Consider the following 22650-nt stretch of genomic DNA (forward strand, 5'->3'; position numbering starts at 1 on the left):
GGCAAATCTGAGTAGCAGGTAGGTTTCTTAAATACAGGTTAAATAATAATTAATGTAGCGATTAAAGCTAATTAATCAGTGTTTTTATGGGTCGTATAACTATGGGTATAATTCCACTGGGTCAAGTAACTACATGTAATTTGAGAAGCCTGGGGTGATGAACGCTTAGAGAATTATTGCTCAGCTCTGTGGAGCGTTTTAGTTTCTTTCAGCTCATTGTTTTGGTTTTGATTTTGAGGTGTACAGCTTCACTTATTTTGGTTTGCTGTCACGGGTCTCATCAGCCTTGTCTTCAGCAGCAGCAGTGGTTTTAGGAGTGAATGCTAAAAGAAGTTAAAGTTTCAGATCATTTGAATGTTTGTTTTCATTCTGGTCAGGACTGAAGCAGCTGTACAGAGTTTCAGACTGGGCATCCCAGGCTTTACTTAAAAGGATCTCAACACACAGCAGAGAGAAGGCTACTGTGAGCCAACACTTCTAACAGCTACAGCCTTTACTATACTGGCAGAAATATATAAATAACTCCACTACTGCGAGTGTCTCATTTGTCATTTGATGGCTTGATGAATGCATCAGAGGATATCCTATTGCTGGATGTGAGGCGCATCCATAAAAAAAAAAAAAAGCAGCATTCATTAGTTGTATCGCGTACATATATATTGAAATGTCATACAGACTACTGCGTTTCACCAAGGAAACAAATTACATGAACAGATGAAGAATTGCTTGTATGTTGGCACCTTGGCAAGTGACATTCTCACTTTTCCTTCCTGGAAAGTTTTGAAAGACTCCGTATCAGACTGATTTACATTCACATGTGTAATTCTCTCTCCAGCATGTAATTCTGACATGTCCTTTTGTTATGTGAAATGATGAAGTGAAATTGAAGTACAAAGCTGTTGATAGAATCAATGGTTTACAGTGGGTCGGTGTAATATAATTTCTTTTCCCAGAGAATCGATGAGCTCTGTTCCCCTGGTGGACTGTGTAATTACAAAACCCTCATTAGATTATGAAACTATACAGCATATGGTATGAGGAGGAGATTCCTTTGATGTGCTCTTGTAATGACTGCAGCAAAAAAAAAAAAAAAAAAGAGAGAGAGAGAGGGAGAGGCTTGCCTGCCTTTACTTCATTTAAATCTCTTGAAAGAAATCAAAGCCACTCCCCCCACCCCCGGACAGTCCTCCAACTCCTCCGAAGTGACTGGGATACCAACCTGGGAGGCTGGCACTGACCGTGGAAATGTGTTTTGACACGCCAAGGCCAGCGGTGTCACGGCCTTTTGATTCACAGAGAATGTTTGTCGTTTTGCCAAAGGATGCTTTTGGTAAAAGATGAGTGCAGCTTGATGTTTGAGGGAAACATTCACTCCTCATAGAACATGAGGGAGATGCTTTAGGCGGCGCTTGTCTTCTGTTCTCGGTGCAACACATGTCACAGACTCGGTGTTTGGAGAAGGATAGCAGACTGGGAACAAGTTCACAGACACAGTCATTCAGTGTAACTGTGTTTGACAGGAGGAGACGAGCAGCAGTGTTTACAGCGAGCGCAGAGGGTACGTTCCAAAATGAAAACCGAGGTCCATTTAAAAGAAACAAGCAATATCCTTTTTCTAATTCTTTCATTTCTCTGTGTCTGTCAAGCATCTGCAGGTGAAAAAAAAACCCTTGATTACACTGTCAGTTCTGTTGTGGAAACATTTTTTTTCATGTAATTTCCCAAAAGAGAAACATTTAAAAATTAAGGAGTGTCAGCATTGCAAAAAAAAAAACATAGAAAATCCACAACTGTGATCTGGCTTCACCTCTTCTTCAACTGTAGGTCGAGATCCAAATTGACTTACAGGCTTGTTGCTGGTTGGTCCCTTTATGACGCGGATATGAAATTTTTTAATAAGCTTGTTTCCCAGAGCAATGGAAGCTAATTTCTCACCGGGGTCCTCAGCTAAAAACATTTAAGAACCCCTGATCCAGACGGCAGAATTAGGTGTGATATTTGAAAATTCGTAGGTGAGATAGTCTGATGAACCAGGTTTTCATTTGAGGGAGGATTTTGACAGTTCTGTGTAGGTGCAGGACTTAAAGTACACCCATTGTGCCAGCAGGCTACAGTTTCTCTAAATAATCTTCTGTAATCGTCCATCATAACATCAGACTCTCAACTGTGCTGTTTCACTTTTTACACCCACTATTGTTGGACTCACAACTGTCCCCAGGAGCTAAAGGGGCTACGAGAAAGTGCAGCGTGAATGTTACATATCACAAACAGTATGAAAACATTATTAGCAAAATGAAAAAATAACTTTGCAGTATCTAAGGTTACAGCATTATATATGCCAGGCTAGAAAAAGGAAAAGGAAACAGTAAAATCGTTCCTGCAACACAGACGTTACAACGTGAGACAGCTTCATTGCTGAGAGTGACACCTTTCACATTACATGTAGTCATCTGATCCTCCTGTTGTCTTCTGTCTAGGTAGAAAATTGTTGCCAAATATCAGTGAGTGTGTTGTAATTTTGGAACGGTCTCGGCGAGTAAGTTGCACCAGTTCCCCCTCAGAGGACAAGCAAAACATAAAGTCATCATGCTCAGGACGGTTTCATTTTTCAAATGAAAAAAAGAAGAGATTGGACTCAGAATGGTGATAACAGATGGTTACTGTTGTTGTGGAAGGCAGGGTAAGGGGGGAAAAAAGAGCGTCATTCGAAACAATTTGACAAGAAGCTACAAAGCAGGGGTAAATCTGTGGCTGTGCATCTCAGAATAAACTGACCATTTAACCTGCTGATTTACATCAAAACGCTTCACCGTGCAATTTCACCCACTGTGATAACAGGAGTCAAGACAGGCTTTTTTTTTTTTATTTTGGAAAAGCTGAAAACCAGCTTTGGTTGTTGATTTGATAACTTCAGCATCCCGTCTGAGGGGAAGAGTTTGTAAAGGACCCTTGATGTTACCGGGGAGTTTGAAATGACAGCACAGCGGTAGATCGATCTCACATTGAGTCATCAGACAACTTAAAACATTTCCTTCAGCTGTCTGAACTGAAAGTTGGATGGATGGATTGGTAAATTCTGCACAATGACATTTCTGTTCATAAACAGACTTTCACTATTTTTATATATGTAATTGAACTTGTCCATGGATGCCATAAGACCGGATACACTGTCAGATGTGTCACGTCAGTCTGTTTAGTGCAAATGGCTGCATCTAATCCAACGCAACAGCTTTGCAATATTTTATCAAGGCTTTCATATCCAGGCTTTGATGAGGCTGTGTCAGGTCTTTGGTCATTTCGTATTTCGTGGCTGGTGTTGGATTAACAGTGAAATGTGTTTCCAACATTTTATCCATCATCATTTTAGAAAAACCTTTTAGTACAGACCAGACCTGTCAACACCAGCACTGAGACGAGTTTCCACAGTTACCAGCTGAATCAACAGCTCTCTGACACAGGATCAGCAGAACCTAAATATACTGCAATAAGCTTTATACAAGTCACATTTATTGCAGGGCTGCTGTAGATTAAGATCCAGGAGGTGTGCCTAATAACCTGGCAACTTGGCACAGATTCTTTTATAACTATTCCTTAAGCATTTTATGAGATAAATAAAAACAGTGAGAATATAAAGCGTGGAATGAACAAAATGATCTATCCTGCATGCCACAAAGAATGAAAACATGTCAGTGAGATTATTTTAAAACAAAGTTCACAGTTATCTCCAGAACAAAATCCTGCACAGGTCCAGGTTTCATGTCTATGTACCATGCTTGGACCTGAAGCAATCAATGCCTGATTTACCTCGTTAATGTAAGATCTGACCTGAACCATAATTAAAGATTAGGCTCACAGTTGCTGTGACAGTGAAGGCAAAGGCTTGTGGCACTGGAGACCGTCAGGACCCACAACAAACAAACAGAGGTCTTAAACGATAAAAAGAAATAAAAACACACTGATCGTGCATTTCACAGTGGAAGAAACTCCCTTCAGTGGATTACGTTCACTTGTTTTTCCTTCCGCTCAGAACCAATTACACGGAATAGGCGCACGCTCGCGTTTCTCCAAAATCCTCCTTACTCTACGCACAGCTGGACCAGCGTGGACAGACTCGGATTTTAATGTTACCTGAGCTTGTGTTTTTCTAAATACTAACAAATCTCTAAGCTCTACTTTGTATTCGTCTGTTTAAAGATGTGAGGACCATGTCGTTTACATTTTTTTCTGTTGGATAAATAAGGACTGATATTTTACAAATACACATTTATGTGCTTATTGTGCTTAAATGACATAAGTAAATGTAGCCTGTAACCTAATTGTTTGCCCAACTGTAACCAGCCCTGCTGATATTCCAGCAGCTGCTGCTCCAACATACATCAGCTGCCTGTTATGGCATATTTGGGACGTTGTATAGTAATAGACTGACTGATCTGCACTGCCAGCATGGCTACAATGGATACAGATGCTTAAAAGACACAATTTTTTAGTTACACAACCATAGTTTATTACTGATATCATCACTTACACAGACAAAGGAAGTGTTAGCGATACCTACTGAAACCGGTGATCAGCAAATCATACTTGAGTAACTATTTGAAAAGAGTTGTGGGAAGGTTGTTGTTATCACCCAGTGACCAGATGCTGTATGTTTTAATTTACACTGCTGTCGGCTACAATCTGATCTCCAGAGCTGCGATACAAAAACAAAATCTGGCAAAAGAGGCAGGAAATGGCAGAGTGATTTTCAGAGGAAAAACAAACCACGACTGGATCCAACTTTCTGTCCGTTAACAGCTGGTAGGTTTGATCAGTTTATACCTTTTGCAGCACTGGAGTTCTTCAGCAGTCCTTCAAATATGAATGATTATATTGATGAATGCGGTTTGTGTATTTCTTTGAAAATCACCCTGAATATCTGCTCCCCGGCCAGGTTTTCTCATCTATATTTGATCCTTTGAAACTACACTTTGTCAGAGATGAAAGTCACAACTGACCGATAAAACGAAATCACAATCTGTATGAATATTTGCGATGCTTACAACATACTGACCTGCTGTTCACCCGGCTAAACTTGTGATGCAAAATCCCCCGTAAAGAACATAATACTCTACAAATAAACATATAGGCAAAGTTCACCATTGTATTCCACTACAAGCAGTATAATGTCACAGAATAAATCCTGTTGTCCGGTAAGGCTAATCATATGGAGTCCTTCAGAAAAACGCGTTGACTGATCAGTACTTTTAATAGGATCTACTCCTCTTTTTGATGTCCATAGAGTTCAAGAAGAAGCATTCCAAAGTTTTTCCAAAGATTAATTGCAGTCCAGAAGAAAGGAAGTCTCTATTTACAGAAAGGTCCTCTGCATGACTCTCTTCTCCTCTGATGAGCCGACAAAGACCAGAACCGTTGCTTCAGCTGTGACAGAAGAAAACTGTGTTAAAATAAAATCAAAACCATCAATGATACGGCAGCATGTGCACAAACCACCCGTGTTTTAGGAAACGTACCTATATATAGTAGAGTATGTTCAAATAATACGCCACATCTTCACATTCTCAGATGTATTTTACATAATGCCTATCTGAGTGGTATAACAATTAAGAGATAGATGCCGTGGATGAGCAGAAAGAGAAAAGAGCATGATTAATAAAACTAGTAAAATATTAATAAAACATGATCAACAGAAAATCCAAGAAAGAAAACTTGAGATCTCCGCCCACACTGACTGACATGTCAAAGATGTTGGCAAAACAACATCAGATACATTATTCAACACGAAGACCTCTTCTCATTCTCTCAGTTCACTGTGAGGAACTAATATAACCAAAGGTTTAAATCCTTAAAACACTGACATGATCTTATAAAGTTTGCACAGATTTACATAACATTCATTAGAAGTTGTGTTTCTGGTTATCTGACCAATGTTAGTCCAACATTCATTCTCCCTTTAGCTCTGTTTTTGCGTTGATAATAATTCTCTGTGGGTTTGTTACCACAAGCAGCCGCTTTCAGATGTGTTAATTCCGTCCATTGTTATCATAAAAGTACTGATTATAGCAGCTTTAAGGTTCATCCTCTGGGTACTGTGAATAATGACAGCACAGAGAAACACACGCAGAGGAAACCGAATTTTAAAATCAGCAATTCAGCGAATTCCACGTCATCTTAACCAACTGAAAACGTCTTTCAGATTCATGAGTTATATATATGAGTTATACATCAGCATGAGTTAGAATGTTATAGTGTTCGGGATAAAGGATGCTGCAGGTTGGGGTTTGTGCTCCACACTGAGGTTTTCCTGCTCCTAGTTCAATGCTGTCAGACACTCTGAAGACCTCCATTCTCCTTGAGATTAAATTGCCTGTCATGAAGCTCGGTCGCTGACTGGCAGCTCCTCTACTCTTCCAAAAGTACATGCTGGAAAAGACTCTTTCCATACGTAACATAACAACCTTCATAAGAACGTCCAATATCGATTCCATCCATCTGTCAGCCGCCATGTGGGTTTGACGGACTGAGTGAAGCCGCCGCAGAACTTGTAAGGCCCCATTATCAATGCTGAACTTTTGATAGGAAACAGACAGCTCTGACAGCCCAGTTAGATTAATTCACAAATGGGTCGTTTGACACTGAACAGGGCAGAGCAGCAGCGCGGCATCACACAGCGTCATATAAATCATCCTCAATTAGGCAGAAAAGCAAAACAATCCAAAAACCATCAGGCCAATCGCTTGACAAGAAAACCTGCGTAATCATATCAAACACGGGGTGAAGAGTTTCCATAAATTTAGACCGTTGCAGCACTTTGCTGGCGGCTGAACAGGCTGCAGTAAATTCTTCCCTTTACAGAGTCATTTACATTCCAAGCTGTCACTGTGATTAATGTGGTACTAATTTGAGAATAATTCCACGATGAAACAACAAAGAGCAGAGCGGTTTCTTGTCAGAGGAGAATATGTCTTCAGAGATGGATATACACTGTGTCTCACTTCGGGGGGGGGGGTTATCATTAATAGTATTTGAGTGACTGTCTGAAACAATGCTAAAAATACCGACAGGAAAACCAAGTCTTCAGTGGGTGTTGCGTTCGTTTAATTGGTGGCTGACAAGTGCTAATTTAACTGGCAAAGGATTCATTTCCATTTAGTGCCTGAAGTAAGGTTGGCTGAAAGATTTAACACAGCAGGTGCATGGGCTTGTGTTTGTGTAATTCAGCCGTGTAATTGGCACACTGCAGTGTCCTTCTCAGCAATATGTTTTGTGTTGTAACTACCAAGACTGGGATTTTCACAGAATGGCCATTTTAAATCCGTGCTAGGCAAGACTGTTACGTGAGAATCTGCCTGTAAAATCAGCAAAAAGAGGGAAGCGAGGGACACTGCCGGCTCACCTGTACCCAAATTAAGTTTTACTGTCAGAGCTAATGGGGAATTATTGCCACAAATCAAAACTTATAATGACTGCTCTTGAGGGAAATTCGCCGGAGAGATGAGGCTCTGCATACATTTTAATGGCAGCACAGGAATTTAGCGGATTAGCATGAAGGAGGAGGTAGGATAGTAGGAGGAGAGAATATTAAGTATTAATTTGTCAGGCACACCTGTTATTATGACATGAAAACCTGCATCTGCTTCTAACCCACCCACAGGGCAAACGGTACTCTGAGAGGCATCATGGCTGCTGTCACTGAATATTCACACACACTAGAAAACCTTTCACATTTTTGGAGATTTGAAAGTTTAAAGGATTCACTACCCAGAAAACCCTGTGGCATGACTCAAGCTGAGTAAACAGGCAGGCTGGATAAACACACTCATTCCGGTCCTGTGTCAGCAGCATCTCGTATCAGTGCTTATGTCTCTTTTTCTGATTCTTTTAATTAGTTAAGAGATAAGTAGCAGTAATTTTTATCCTGTATAACACACCTGTTAATTGTGTTCATAGTGTGAGACTCTATAACTTTTGAAAGGCTGCGTTACCCAGGTCACTGTGCTCAGTTTGCTTCTTTTGTATTTGTACATTACGTTTCAACATGTCCCCGATAAACATCTCAATAGTTATATCACAAAACTTAAAAACAAGCAGCTGGCTCAGGAGCATCCGGACGTTGAGGGGAAGTTCAGTGTCTTCATCCTGTAGCTGCCACTTGTGGCTGCTGTTTAGCAAGTGCTGCAAAATCTCACTTTCATCATTGTTTCATAGCCTCTGCTGCTCGTGACATTTTCAGGTTGTAGCTACAAGCTGTGGACATTGATATGGCTGCTGCTGTTCTCAGCTAACAAAAGGTGATAAGAGACGTGTGAGTTGTAGATATTTATAACATTCGTTACTTGCAAATGTGGAAAATCAGACCGAATTAGACTTGGTGGGATCCTAAAGACCAGTTTTGATAGAGTTATTGAACACAAGCACTAACATCTGAAATGAATTCTTGAAAAATAAGTTTCATTTATACAATCTGTATTAGTGAGAATGAGACACCTGTGTATATTGCAACCTCAGTTTGTTATTGGTGGCTTACATTAAGCCAGATTTCAATAAAACAGCAGTAGTTAGTGGCTTTAAAATCCTCCTTAGTACAACTTAAAGAGCAAAAGCAAAAATCTTCCTGAGAAATGTTTTTTTTCTTCTCAAACTAAGACGCTGTAATCGTCTGCTCAGAGTGAATTGTGGGTCTGGAATGTGCAGGATGAGCTGGGAGAGAAAAATATCAAATTAAAACAGAAGAACAAACAGCGTCGTAAACAACAGCGCTCTGTACACAAAAAGCTGCACTTGCTAACATTAAATCTTTATTCGCTCTCATCCCTGTGGTATAAAGCATCACGCACTGTGTGCAGTTTATTTACGTCACCTTCTAGGATCTCTGTGTTTACGAGTCCAAAAAGACACAATTTAAACCGTTAGCTCTCGCTGCCATTTGGGGGCTGCAGATGTACAAAATGTAACGCAGCAGCTCAGCATCTTTGCATGCCAGACACTGTTTATCACTCGGAGATTTGCTCCAAACTGAACAACTGTGTTCCCCGCTGCGTCCTGGGCTTTGTAGTAGCCCGTCACTGCTTTGTTTACATTGTGAATTCTGAGGGTGTTTCCAGTTCTGTATGAGTGTGCATTTGTGATACGGAGTGACACAGGTCAGTATATAGCTGGAGGTTCCAGGTTTATGTTGTGCTGTTTTCCCAAAAGCTCAGCAGAGGTGAGGTAGAAAGCGTGACCCCCACCACCACCCTCCAGCCCCCCTCGCCCACCCACCCCCTGCTGCTTCAGGCAGCCTGCAGAAAGATTTGAAACTTAAGAAACTTGTTTCTCTGGCTGAGTTCAAAGGTGTGTGAGATAAATCCGCTGGGTAATGCTGATGCTTTGAACAAGTTGTTGTTGTCTTTTTGGATCATACACCTCTATTCACTTTTCCCTCTATCTCTGGTGTAGTTACACTACAGGGAAATGTGGTTAATAATACCATTTGACACATCTAGTGTAATGAAAATGGGAAGTAACACTACGCAGTAAATGATATGCAAATATTCTATTTGTACAATGAATGATTAATGAGACACAGTAATGATCCCTGTTGGGAATTTCTGTTTTTTTTTAATTGGAAGTTAGGTCCACAGTGAATAAAGACAAATAAAACCCTCAAATATTTAAAAACAAAGCAAAACAAAAAGGAAAAACACATTACCTGACTCCTGTGTGAAGCATCTGACGTTACCAAAGCTGGTCTCTGTCCGCCGAAATCTGTCCAGTCATCCAATGTTACAAGAGACAGCAAAAGAAAAGACATGTTTAGCTTTCATACTTTAAGATAATTATAAAATCTATTTCCAGACATTCAGGCCTGTCTAAGAGGTCTGAACCACTAAAAGAAAAAAGAAAAAAATATATATATCCCATTTTGAGGTCCCGACAAGTCCCTGAATCAATAGCCCCAGGCTCCAAGCTCCTGGCTCCAGGCAGGTGTGGTGCGGGCAGTTTAAATAATTAAGTACATGGAGAGAGGCAGAACTGAAGTCCACGGGTCGTCATAACACAGTGAAGGATATGGGCATCATGTTACAACGTTAAAAGCAGGTAATTGGAGTGAGTAATTGGCCAGTTTGTGTGTTCAAAGTGGCCTGGAAGTGCTAAGGAGACATGGCAGCCCATTGATTACAGGCCCCCCGGGGGTCCGAGCACCGGCTGCAAACATTAGCTGTTTTTAGGTGAAGGCAGAGCAGACGACTGTAACAAAAACCAAGGCCTCTTGACTTTGAGGAGTTGTAGCGTGTAAGGTCAGATTCAACAGGTTTGATTATAATACCAGTAAAGCGACAGGTTTGTTTCTTAAACTCACCTTAGTGGTTTTGATCTTGTTCCCTGTAGCACAGCTCCAGCCCTTCAGATCAGGAAGAACTTTGCATTCCTCCCCGTCAAGGCACGGATGCATCTGACACCACCACTTCTGCTCCACTATCGAGGCTGGCAAACAGACATGGAGGTCAAAAAACGTCAGAAATATCTCTTTTCACATTGCCTGGGACACTAATTTCTGCAGAAATTTATTTTAGATGACCTTGTTTATTTTATTTTATTTTATCTTTTTTTATTTTAGGACTTAATTCGTGTTTAAGCAGTAAGCACATTTCCACGATGTTATGAGCCTGAAATGAGGCGTCGCCTCAAACCCCAATCGAACCATCATAGGTGTGTCTCATCAAGCCGTGTCACTTTTTGACAGCTGTCTCACGGCGGTGACTGACAACACTCACTAAGTCTATTTTGAGAACTCAAACATGCATGATGTTGAGAGTCTTGTCACACTTATCGATGTGTTGAAGATGGGAACTGGAAAAATATGAGGCCTGTCATGTGAGGGGAAAACCTCTGGCTGCAGTGAGAACTCCCCTCTCAGCCGCCTCCATAAAAGAGAGCATTAAGCTTCTGCTGCTCCATTGTACAAGACATCATTTAAATTTGTCATATTACTGAGGTCATTATCTGCGTTCCACATCCCCCTACACCAGCATTAGTGTTCTTCCTAATGAAGAGCACGGTTATTATAATCCACACACACCATCGGAGCCTCACTAGAGTAAATTGCACAGAATGGAAACTTTATGACATGAGGGAATCAATTTGTATCACACAGCCACGGTTATAGCGGCAGTGTGGTGTAAAAAAAAAGTGCGTCAGGTCAACTGCGAGCAGATGGTGGTTGTGTAACAGCAGCTATTAAAAAGCCACAAAGGTTTCTAGCGAAATGAAATGGGAGTATTGATAACCAAACACACACAAAGTGCTTGGGATACATTTCACGTAACAGTTAATGGTGCTTTAAAAACACGAGCACTGAAAACATCTGGGAGCAAAAAAAAAAAAAAGATTTATACTTTCATTTATTTTATTTAGTTTGTTGTAGCTGTAAAAACTGACCTTCAGCTCATGTTCGTAAATGATCAGACATGTTTTTGCATGTTTATGCAGTGAAGGGCTCACAGCTCCAGTCCTGCTGTGCTGTTCGAACACGATAAGTGGTCTGAGCTGCGAGGCCACTTGACCACACATTGATATAACATCTGTTTTACATTTACAAAAACTTGAAAAATCAAGGCATTCATCGTTGAATCAAACATCTTTTAACATCTTTCGGAAAAAAAAAAACCAAACCCTTAAAACCTTAATTACATTCATGTGCCAGCATTGAAGATTACAGTGTGAATGTTGAGGCTGAGAGTCTTTGGAGTGTGGCCAAAGCATATAGCTCTGGAGGGAGTGTGACATTAGCAAACTCAAAAAGAATAGCACACTGTCACTTGTAATTTAGCTGTTAAAGGAGCACTCCTGCTTTTGTACACGTCAGTTCCAGTTTAGTTGTCAGTGGGAGCGTTACTTGACATACTGATGGGATTTTGCTTAGGCTGCAAAGCACTGCTGTGTATGTAGGAAAACAAGATTTCCCCTCATCATCATGTAGTTGTGTGACACAATCTGCTGTTTCCTTTCACTACAACTGGGAGCATAAAAACTAAGCTGTAACTCCTTTAAGTTTTCTTTACGTTTACATCAGTGTTTTGGCTCATCAGCACCAACTAGAATGTGCATATGAGTGAAAAGTCACCAAATTATACTTTCAGAAAAAATGACTGGCTAGCTCTTCTGAATTACACATTCAAATCTATTCAAGTTCTCTCAGATGTCTGGAGGTCCGTTTATCTTCATATAAAGAGGAGATTGTCTCACATAGAGTCAAGCTCAAGGTAAATCCCTGGTTGTAGAAGAAAGAATAATTAAAAGGTTAAGCGCGGATCATTTTTTTCTGCGATCACCCGCGGAGCTTTAAACTGAGGCCAGTGGCTCAGAGCTCTAATTTGCAGAAAATGTCAATACTGAAATGTCAAGGAATAGGTCAAACATGATTGGGTCCAGAGTTTTGCCAGAAACCTGCGCTTTGCAGACCAAAGTGAAGCAGCCGCTTCAGCCGAGTTGGGGGTCTGACCCATTAGCATGCTAAGAGACCCTGAGGGTCATTGACTTTACAGTCTGCGGCTTCACGTTCATTCATAAGTAATTAAAAAAAAACTCAACAGACAGTATTCACTGAGTGCATTTAGCAAGGACACGTCAGACTGTACTGTTACTCCCATAGTATGAGGCCTGTACTTCTACTATCCCCTACAGCTGATACTGGCTACTCGAACCTTTAAAGGGAAAAATGAGAGTGAACTACAGGCCTGATTTTCACACACTAACCCATATGTAAATAAAAAAACAGCTAGATGATCTTTTTTAAACCCAAAAATGCAGAATGGTTGGAGAGTTTTGCAGCCCTGAGCAGTGACTGCAGGCTTCCTTGCAGGCTGCCTCCACCCAACAACCTCCACCAAGCAGACAGGGCAGTGTGTAGTTTAGGTTAACTGAAGGTAAAATCTGGGGTAAAACGAGTCAAATAACTCACTGCTGTTTGTAAAGCTTAAAGGTTGTGAGCACAGTAATAAGCAAAGGTGACCCAGGTGAGCATTTCACGTCCCCTGTGGAAGTTACACTTAATTGTGTGGTATGATGATTTAGTAGATGTTTATCATAGTATTATTGTTTTGTATTAAATGTAAAATTCTCTTTTCTCCTCATAAGGATTTGTTAATGTGCAATGCAACATGTAAAAACATATTTTTTTCCCGTGCAGTTGTAATCTGATAAGACAACAAACTGTGCTTTTTTTAATATGTTGTCTCCAGATGGCATCTTTTTAGAAATTACACTTAAGTGGGGTAGTGTGGGATGAAATATTTATTGATGATCTCAGCAAAACTAATCCGCAAGATTTGTTGAAAGGAGTCTCAGCCAAAAAAGAAAAAAAAAGAAGGAAAAAAGAAAGAAAGGGAAGAAGACAGCCCATGAAATATTCAGCTGCTGGAGCGTACCATCTACACACGATGGGGCAGCTCTGGTGGTGCCGGCCACTTGCCCGGGAAAGCAGGAGCACTTCACAGTTTGTGACCGCTCCTCAATTTTGTTCTTGTTGCAGCAGCGATGCAACGCCACCACCTCGCAGGTGCCTGTTCGGACATGGTGCGCTGCTGGAGAAATGACAGGAAAAAAAATGGAATAATCAGCAGTGGTGCAATAGTTATTACCCCTATCTACACACCCACTCCACTGGCCTTGAATTGAGTCCCATAAGAATCTCTCTCTTGGGGTCTCTCCTGCCTCCTCTGTATCCCTCTCATCTGTCTCAATAATGAAAAAATTACCAGAGAGAGCAGACGACCAATTTCCTTAAAAGGGTCCTTTTATCACAGGGTTCAATTTTCCTGTCTTCATCTGTACGTTTTATAGTATCATTTTGTTTGAGTGGCTTAAAAAAATGTTTTTAGGTTGGATGCTGGTCTTCATTGTTTTTAAATCTGACCATTTTCATGGTTAGAAATTAAAAAGGTATTCCAGCTATTTAATTTTACACTTCCAGAAATTTGGGGCACTCACAAGAAACTGTTTTTTTTATGGTCAAATTAGAAGCAGCAGAGGCAGAGATAACCTGACTTTTAGTCTCTAGTATGAGTCAAGCTCCAAAAATACTGGATCCTATATTTCCCATAATGTAACCAGCCTGTTCTGTTTGTTAGACCCCGACAGTGTTGCAGTCAATACCCAGCCTCAACACCTCTGAGTCTCCACCTCTGTAGTCTCCGAGCCCGGGCCAGGATAACTCTGATGACATAATCAGGGTTTATTTTCTCAGTCTTGACAAAGCTCCTCAAGAGCCACAGAAGCTGTTACACAACGGTTTCACACGCTGTTTAGTCACACGGGTGTGAGATCGGCGGGGTGCCCCTTTAAAAATGTGTAGTGTTTGCCCCCAGAATTTTCCTCCTTCCTTTAAAACCTCTCAAACCCTGTGAGTAAAGCTTAAAAAAAAAAAAACAACACTGGTACCTAATCCCACAGTGCTGTGCCCTGACTCCTCCCTGGAGGGATAGTTGAGGTAATCAGTCAGGATCTGGCATTATAAACATCATTAAAAACATTATTTTACCCTAATCACTGTATTTGAAAAAGGTGCCTTTAAATAAATAATAACTCAATTACGAGATGGTAATGACTGGAACTGATATCGTTTGCAATTTCCCATGACAAGCAGCGACGCTTAAAAAAAAAAAATCAGATATGTGAAGGGGAAAGTGCAGCACTGCAGTATTTGGAACCAATTTCCAGATCACGCTTCATTGTCTGAATTATTTAGAGCCTGAGCTGCTCCAATCTCTTTTAATTGCATGTGACATTTTCATGAGGTGTCCTTCTGCAGAGACAGTCGCTGCCGCCGAGCTGAACAGTAAATCTGGAACGACTGCGTGAAACTGGTGCTAACTGTCGCACTGTAGCTGCTCAGCTAAACTCAGCTAATTACACTTTTACAACTGAACAGCAACTGAGTCTAACAGTGATGGACTGGGTTGTTCCGCTGTGACAGAATTATAGTAAACTTGACAATCAGCAGAGGTGGTTCTGTTATTTAGCCTGCCCTCTGTCATATAAATGGGGGCGGACAAAGTAATAGAAACACCTGTCCTCGAAACACAACCCAGCTCAACGGCGCCACAAACTGCAGCCTCCAAAGTCACTGATAACTTGAATCAACACGTCTGTAAAACAATTTCAGCACAGACTGAACATTATAACCTCCGTGATGGTGTATTGTGCTAGACTGCATTAGTCTTAGCTAGGTGTTCCTAATAAACTGTCAGCTTTTGTGTGTGAGTGAACAGCAGAAAAGGATAAAAAGTCAAATATACAAAGCAGAAAGACAGAGAGACGGAGAAGGGAAGCTCCGTTTTGATTATGCTCTCCACTTTTGATAGTGTGTCTGCTCTAACAATCCACCGCCCCCCTCCCAGTGCCGCCACCTCCCCCGTCCTTCCTCATACATCAAAAATAATGCAGGTAGTCGCCCAAAAGTAGCGGGATGCTTGCTCATGCCCAGCCCAAACAAGAACAGATATAAAAGACAAGCACACAGCAAGCTGAGCTGCTTTAGATGTTTGTAAGAGAAGTGCTGCCAGTATCTGTGTGAAGGACGTGCTTCACACTGAGAGGCTGTGGTGTTTCTGACTGGATTCGGAGTTCTACTTGGATGCGTACTCAGCTTACCCTGCCAGCAGATACAGAGAGAAGCATTTTCACTCAGGAATCAGTGTATCCTGCAAACCCACAGTCCAGCTTTAAGCATGCTGCGCCGCCACCGTGCCACAGAGGGTCTGGACAGGCCCTCTCCCTGTCCACATGTTTCTGCCACTATCACCTACACATGTAGGTCATTTACCTAAAAAGTGTTTGAGATATTTACTGTGCTTTTAACTCAGATAGCTAAGTTTCAAGTTGCATTTTATATGACCAGGCTCCTCAAAAAACGGAAAAAGCCTCTGTACACCTTTACATAATTTACATAAGCATTTACATAATTCTTAATCATATTGTACTCAGCAGTGATGGAGGGAGTATTCCTTCTTACCTTAAAAGATAAGGAGGTCAGAGGTCTGGTCTTCACCAGGTGGGAGCTCAGTTAGTCTGCTACACAACCACCTCTGTGCTGGACAGATTGAGTCCTGAGCTGTTCTCTTTTTCCTCACTCTTTCCTCTTTGGATCGTTTTAATAGAGGTTGATTTTTTTGTTTGATCAGACCTCTGAATGTTTTTGTGGCCTTTCTGTTCTTTCAGGGGTTTTTATCTAGTGAATCCTCTGCAGCTATGGTCATGAAGTCTTTTGTTGACAACAAGGAAACATGTACATCTACATGCTGCAGAGCACTCTTGACTTGCTGTGTCATCATAAAAGGTTTTTTTCTTCACCATCCAAATGATTTTCTGTCTCTCAGGTCATTTGACATTTTCTAGTTTTCCTGTACACACTTGTTTCTTTAAAATGTACCCAGCAGCTGATTTTTGCCAACCTTTGACATCTCTCTGATAGATTTTTGCTTTTTTTTTTTTTTTAAACCTCATTATCTCCTCCTCAGTCTAAATGGCAACTCTCAATCAGCTCAGTGCCATGTGTGAGCACTTCCTGTGCATGAACATAGAAACAACACCGTTCTGTAAACCTACTAAAATTGAAGCTGAGCCATGGCACTTTAAAGCAGTATCCATTATTTTATTTCAAGAGCAAATAATGTATAACTGTCCAAATACTTATGGTCTGAACTTTATATTATTTTAGTGAATTATTAGCAGTGATGCATTAAGCTTCAGGTACTTTTTTTTAGATTATATTAGATTCAGCTTCACGGTCATTGCACACAGCAAGCATCTAAGTTAGTGTAGATGGTGCAAACAGTGGCAAAAGTGTGTTTAGATTTATATAAAAATCCATGTTTCTTCAGCCCTGTGTCGATGTTTCTTTATGTATGATCAGTAACTTGGTTTTCCAGATCACATTTGCCTTCTTTCCCTGTGGTGCAGCTCCAAACAGCTCTTCAGACCTTCCTGAGAAGTCATTTTGATGTAGCATAAAGGTTTAAATTCTTATTTATTCTACTTTAAATAGTAAAGTAAAATCTGGGGGTAGCGCAACTTTATTTCTTTGCAGTTCAAATGAAGTGGGTCAGGGAATTTTCTTGCATTGTAATTTGGAAACTAGTGGAGTGAATGTGTTGCATTTTGGGGGATGACAGCACTTTGTTAAAAGTACAGGACAGAGTGGGTGCAGTGTGTATAATTTGTTGAACTTTCTCACACTCAAATTTATTTTAGTGGAAGGAAACAAAAATTTGTGTAGTGGATCAATGAAACACAGAACATGGCCCTGATGCATGATTTACTACAGTTCTTTTCATTTGAAGAGAATTTAATGCAGCCTAACTCCAGTTACAAACCAAAACCCTTGGGCATTTTAAATTGCTTAGTCTGCAGGTAAAAGGTAACGGAAGAAAAAAAGAAAGCAATAAAGTGGGACCAGAAAATGACAAGGAAACAAAAGAAAAACTACTGGTTACATCTTTGCTTTAATTATCAGATTTCAGACTGGTAATCACACGTGCTGAGGTCGACACTATCCCACTGGATCCCCTCGACACAGGTGTGCTGCAACACAACTAAACCTTTTCTCAAAGTGTAAAGGTCTGATGTGGAGTGGAAAAAAATCCAGTTTTTGTCCACTTTTGTGATTTGAGCCCTGTCCTCATATTTACTGTCCTCATATTTGCTGACCATAGTGCAGATGAGAGAAGATTTGAGTTGATGAAACTGTTGATGCGCTCCTCTGAGTTGCCTTCAGTCAATTCGCGCTCAAAACAACAAGCTTAATGAGCAGCGAGCAGAGTGATTTCTGTCTTTGCCTCCAAGTTTTTGAACAGCTTGTAGCTTAACAGTCAGAAGGGCTGTCATCCACCTCAGCCTAAATCATCTAAAAAACTTTTACTTTCAAACCTTCTGAAAGCTCATTTAACTTTTTTTTTTACTAATGACTAATCACCTTGATAATGTTCTGGTCATTTTGAGAGGCATTTTGGATTTGCTGCCCTCTTCTCTTTCATAAATCATCCTCCTCTACCTCTTCCTTCTCTAGAGCAGTCTTATCTTGGAGATTGATTAAAGCCTTTCACTTCTGTCTTTACCCTTCGTTCCTGTCATTTATTTTCTTTCACTTCTTTGTGTTACATAATCAAATTGTAGTCACTTGAATAGCAGGAATATTGCTGAGGCACTATGGCTGTGATCCACATAGTTGTCTACTGCTTCTACTCTAATACCTGGCTCTGTCCAAGGGTGACAAACTCCACCTACCATCACCTCACTAATTATCACGTTATGCCTCTTTTGTTTAATGTACAAAAACCGAAATATAAAAATGGTGCCTTGCTGCGAGGTTGCCATGCAACCAGCACAGATTTCATAAAGTTACTGGTCCTGGCAGGGGAATAGTCCAGTCCTCTTTGTAAAACCACAGCATGTGGTTTAAGTTCTGGTGAACCCCAAAAGCAGCTTGGATTCAAATTTTGATCAGATCCTGAGAGTTAACTTGAACGGGAACTCTCAGCACTCGATGCCGGCAGCCTGTGTTCTGTTTTTACCAGGCATTTGTTCCTTTTAGTGAGTCCTGTGAACCAGAGTTGCTTTCAGTGAGAAGTGATGGGCCTCCTCTGTCTGTGCAGCGCTGAAATTATTCTGCTTGAGAAGCTTAATGCGTCGGGTCTCTGGAGACAGAGAGGAAACTGCAAATGATGCATACTTTGTATCATTCATGAGGCTGTTGTGAATGATAATGTAATCATTGCTTTACTTCATACACGGCATTGTGCGCAGCCAAAACTGCCGCCTCTCATACAGAGAAATTATCTTTGACGATGAGAGTAATTCCCTCTGTACAAACCTACATAATGAGGTGTAGAACTGTTGTGTTAATAGTGACGAACAGATTTTCCCCACAAACTATTTGTTACGTTGTAAGCAGCACTTTGAGATGAGAGAGTGACAGATGAGCAACTGCTTTGCTCAAAGCACAATCCTTCAGCCACAATTACAAATCAGATTCGAGGAGCCAAACTCAATGCAACTGAGATTGATTGTTATGTTTAACACTGGGATCCTGTACTGTCTCTGACTGTTAGTTACGGCTCTCTCAAGGGTGAGCGCAGAGTTTTCCTTTCTTGGCAAGATGCTTTTTATGCAACATATAAGTCATTTTTATTACAAAGTGAAGAAAGTCTGAGGTGCAGAGCAAGCAACAATCTGCGATGCATATAACACAGGATGTACTGTAAGTCAGACGCCAAGGTCATACGTCACCGCAGCATTTACAACTGGAAGGAAAGCACCTCTAAAGACAAAGTGCAAACTGAAACTACACCTGTACCACCTGAGTGTTACATGTCTAAAAATACAGAGTATGCACCATCAAATATATTTCATTCCACTCAGGTTCAAGTTCCCCCGTGGCAACCTGTGCGCTTTGATTCTTGCTAAGTGGTTTCCCATTGTGGACGCTGAAATTCAAGGCTGTAATGTGTCTACGGGGATCACGCTAACATAATTTGAAGGTGAGATTTTAAACTCTGCACACCCACTTGGGTAACCGTGAAATATAAAGGTACTGTGTGCACAGAGGTGTTGCTTTATAAAAGCCAGGTAGAGATGTGTGTCCCTTTTACTTTTCTGTTTATGGAACGTTGTTTCAATCAATAAGTTGATCTTTATAACAGTAGATGCTAAACAAAATAAATCAGCCGTGCTCACAACTTGTGAGTCAAACCGGCCTGGGATTGAATCCTGCTCAGCCTCCTCCCTGGTCAATAAGTTAGAAGCACAAAGGTGAACAGAATGACCACGGATGCTTATTAAGTTTGTGTTTTACACATGCACCGTAGTAAAGGACAGATTCCTCTGGGACAGCATCATTGTCTGACAGGAGAGCACAAAGACAAACCTGTCTTCTGTCACAACTCAGACAGCAAAATAAATTGAATTTACATAGCTGTCAGAGAGTGGAAAAGCATGTTTGATGGTGCAAACATGATCCCGTCTTTGCTGACACAAACCGATTATTTAAAGTGGTCAAAGCTCATATGTGCGTTAGTAAATCAATTTGCCTCCATGCTGAAATAAACTAAATTTGCCCTGATTCTCAGAGGGTAGGCCTAGTTTTCTTCTTCTTTTGTTCTGTGGGAAGAAATACATTTTCTGTGTTTTGGATGTGTTCTGGGCTCATTTCATCCCCTGAATGATAACAGGTTTACAGCAATAGAAATAACACCCAGGGGAAATTAGGGGGTTGCGGCGGCTATCACAGAGAAATCGAATGCAAGCAAGATTATTCTGATCCACTTCCTGCTGAAATGATGAGAGTCTTGAGTGGGGATCGCTGCCAATCAAAGCCACGCACATCAAAGCACCGCACTCCCACCTAATTGGTCGACAAAGAGAAAGGGAGGTATGCGCGATTTCTATCAGGCTCACAAATGGACAGCCTGTCCGGCAGCAGCTCTGCCTGTACACCACCAATTACCTGAGGCTGTGTATTGTCAGTGGGACTCCCAGTGATGAAACTTGGGTTGGCCTGTACTTGTAATGTTGCTGAGTTGCCATAATTGATCTCCCTGGGTTTTCTAGTGACGACTCGACAACACTTTTAATGAGGCTAGGGGAGACGAGTTTGACTCACACCTCCAAAATAGCTGTTTCAATCCAATTACTTCCCTATTTACCACTGTGACATTTTATTTGTGATGCGGCGTAGTGAGAAATTCCTTTCCAAGCGCTTCACATGAGAAGTGGCAGCCCCTGTGGCAGCGCTCCTCCATGTGTTTGTCCTGCAGGTCACTCTGTCCTGAATGGAGGGCCGAGGCTTCACGCTATGAGCAAATCAAACAAGCCTCCACAAGTTCGATTGGTTCCTACAGAGCTGAATGAACAGATGGGTGGAAACTCAACAGGCCTGTTGACAGAGAAAAGTTCTTCATGTCTAGATGTGAAGGCGAGCTTTGACCTTATTTTGAACCTCTTCAGACCACCTGGCTGATTGGGACTGGTGAAGCCAGGAGACCAAGTATCTTCCCCTGGATTTGTTGTTCTTTATTAAAACATTAGAGTAGTGGTATCGCTTTTTGAATCTTCTGCAGAATGAAATGATGCATCTGAACTTTTAATGATCCTTCCTTGATTCATGAATGGCAGTTCACAGTGGAAAATCACTGCCACTCAAAGCTCTCAGTTCCCTATATCTACGATGTCTTAAAGAGGGACTCCCTTTTTACTCACGAGTGTCAGTTTGCTAGTGATAGAGAGTATGACTCAGCCTGTGAAAACCATTGTATAATGTCTTCTCTGACTGTGGAGGAGCTTTGTCGAGTCTAAGGAAATAACCCAGACTGTATGTTTTATGGTGTAGTAAGCTTGTGCATTTCTGGGAACTATAGTTAGCTGGGGATTAACACACCTTTGGTACACTAACTTGTGTTTACAGCAGCAGGGCTGTGTATGTGACAACTCAAATTCAACTACAGTGTCTGAGAGTGTGTGTGTGTATGTGTGTGTTCAAGTTAATAAAGGAACGTGTCACCCAGTGTAACAGTTAACTTTTTTTTTTGGACAGAAATGGAGGCTTATATCAGGCTTTGGCTGCTCAGGCAGTACTTATTAGTAGGATCAATTAATTTTTATTTTGATGTTTTCAAGGGATTTGTTGACATCAATAAAAAGATACAGAATATATCCTTTCACATCATGAAAGGTAGAACAAAAAGCTGCAAAAAAAACATGATTTTATATAAATATGTAACCTGTTTAGCCATAAATCTTGGCAGCGGACCACTACATACCTTATATTCAATCACAATGTTTGGGACTGCCATTGAGATACAACATGACACAGACTGAGCCTCAAACACTGCACTGTAAGTAAGCAATGATCCGCGTAGTGTGTGAGACAGTATACTAACAGTGCTCCTCAAGTAACAAGTTACAAAAACAGCTTTGGAAACTTCATCATGAACGTATTTAGCTTCTGATTCCCCAATCGATGGCCAGCTCGAATCGCACAAAGACAGAAACGAGAGGTGACAGCTTTAACCTTGTCTTAGTTTCTCTCACCGGAATGTTCATTGGCTCCATTAAGAAACACTGAAGTAAGTGTGCAGATGTTTGCATCTGATATTCCAGCAGCAGTTTTCATTTCACCTGAGGAGTCACAGCTACAGAGCCTGAAAAAGACACTCGAGAAGCTAAATAAAACCAGAGGTTACTTTTGCTGTGACGTACTCACCTGTCGCTCCTTCTGTTGGTACGGTCATCTCCCAGACGCTGATCACAAGCACCATTACGAGTAGAGCCCCTTTATTTCCGACCTGCGTGTATCTCTCACTCATCCTGGGAAAACAAAGCGGACTGTTACCATGAGCAGTCATATTATTACAATGCTTGTTTTAATCTTTCAAAATTATACAAAGACTAAATTTAGTATTTTAACTCCAGGTGTTGGTTTATTTATATCTCCCAACCAACGCTATATTTTACCATCTCTGTCAGCCTCCACTCTGCCATTTTTCAATGTGAACCCTTTGTGTTGGATTTGTTCTTCCAGAACAGGAAGAGGTTGCTTTTCCACTAGCTCATAGTTTAACTTAGCTTGTCTGCATGCATATTTGCTCTTATCACGCAGAGAGACAGGCTCTTATCCTT

The 22650-nt window shown here is 41.0% G+C and overlaps 1 protein-coding gene across 1 annotated transcript in view; it reads right to left on the reverse strand.

Moving 5' to 3' along the window:
- Nucleotides 1-4611: 4611 nt before the first annotated feature.
- Nucleotides 4612-22650, reverse strand: part of LOC121176256 (chemokine-like protein TAFA-2) — a 43604-nt gene continuing 25565 nt past the window's right edge. The window contains exons 2-6 of the mRNA XM_041030282.1: nucleotides 22235-22338; nucleotides 13407-13562; nucleotides 10340-10464; nucleotides 9689-9744; nucleotides 4612-5418 (exon numbers count right to left, since the gene is read on the reverse strand). Coding sequence (XP_040886216.1) covers nucleotides 9715-9744; nucleotides 10340-10464; nucleotides 13407-13562; nucleotides 22235-22337 — 414 coding nt within the window. The 5' untranslated portion in view covers nucleotide 22338 and the 3' untranslated portion in view covers nucleotides 4612-5418; nucleotides 9689-9714. The remainder of the gene's footprint in view (nucleotides 5419-9688; nucleotides 9745-10339; nucleotides 10465-13406; nucleotides 13563-22234; nucleotides 22339-22650) is intronic.

This window comes from Toxotes jaculatrix, chromosome 22 (assembly GCF_017976425.1).
Source record: "Toxotes jaculatrix isolate fToxJac2 chromosome 22, fToxJac2.pri, whole genome shotgun sequence".
NCBI lineage: Eukaryota > Metazoa > Chordata > Actinopteri > Toxotidae > Toxotes > Toxotes jaculatrix.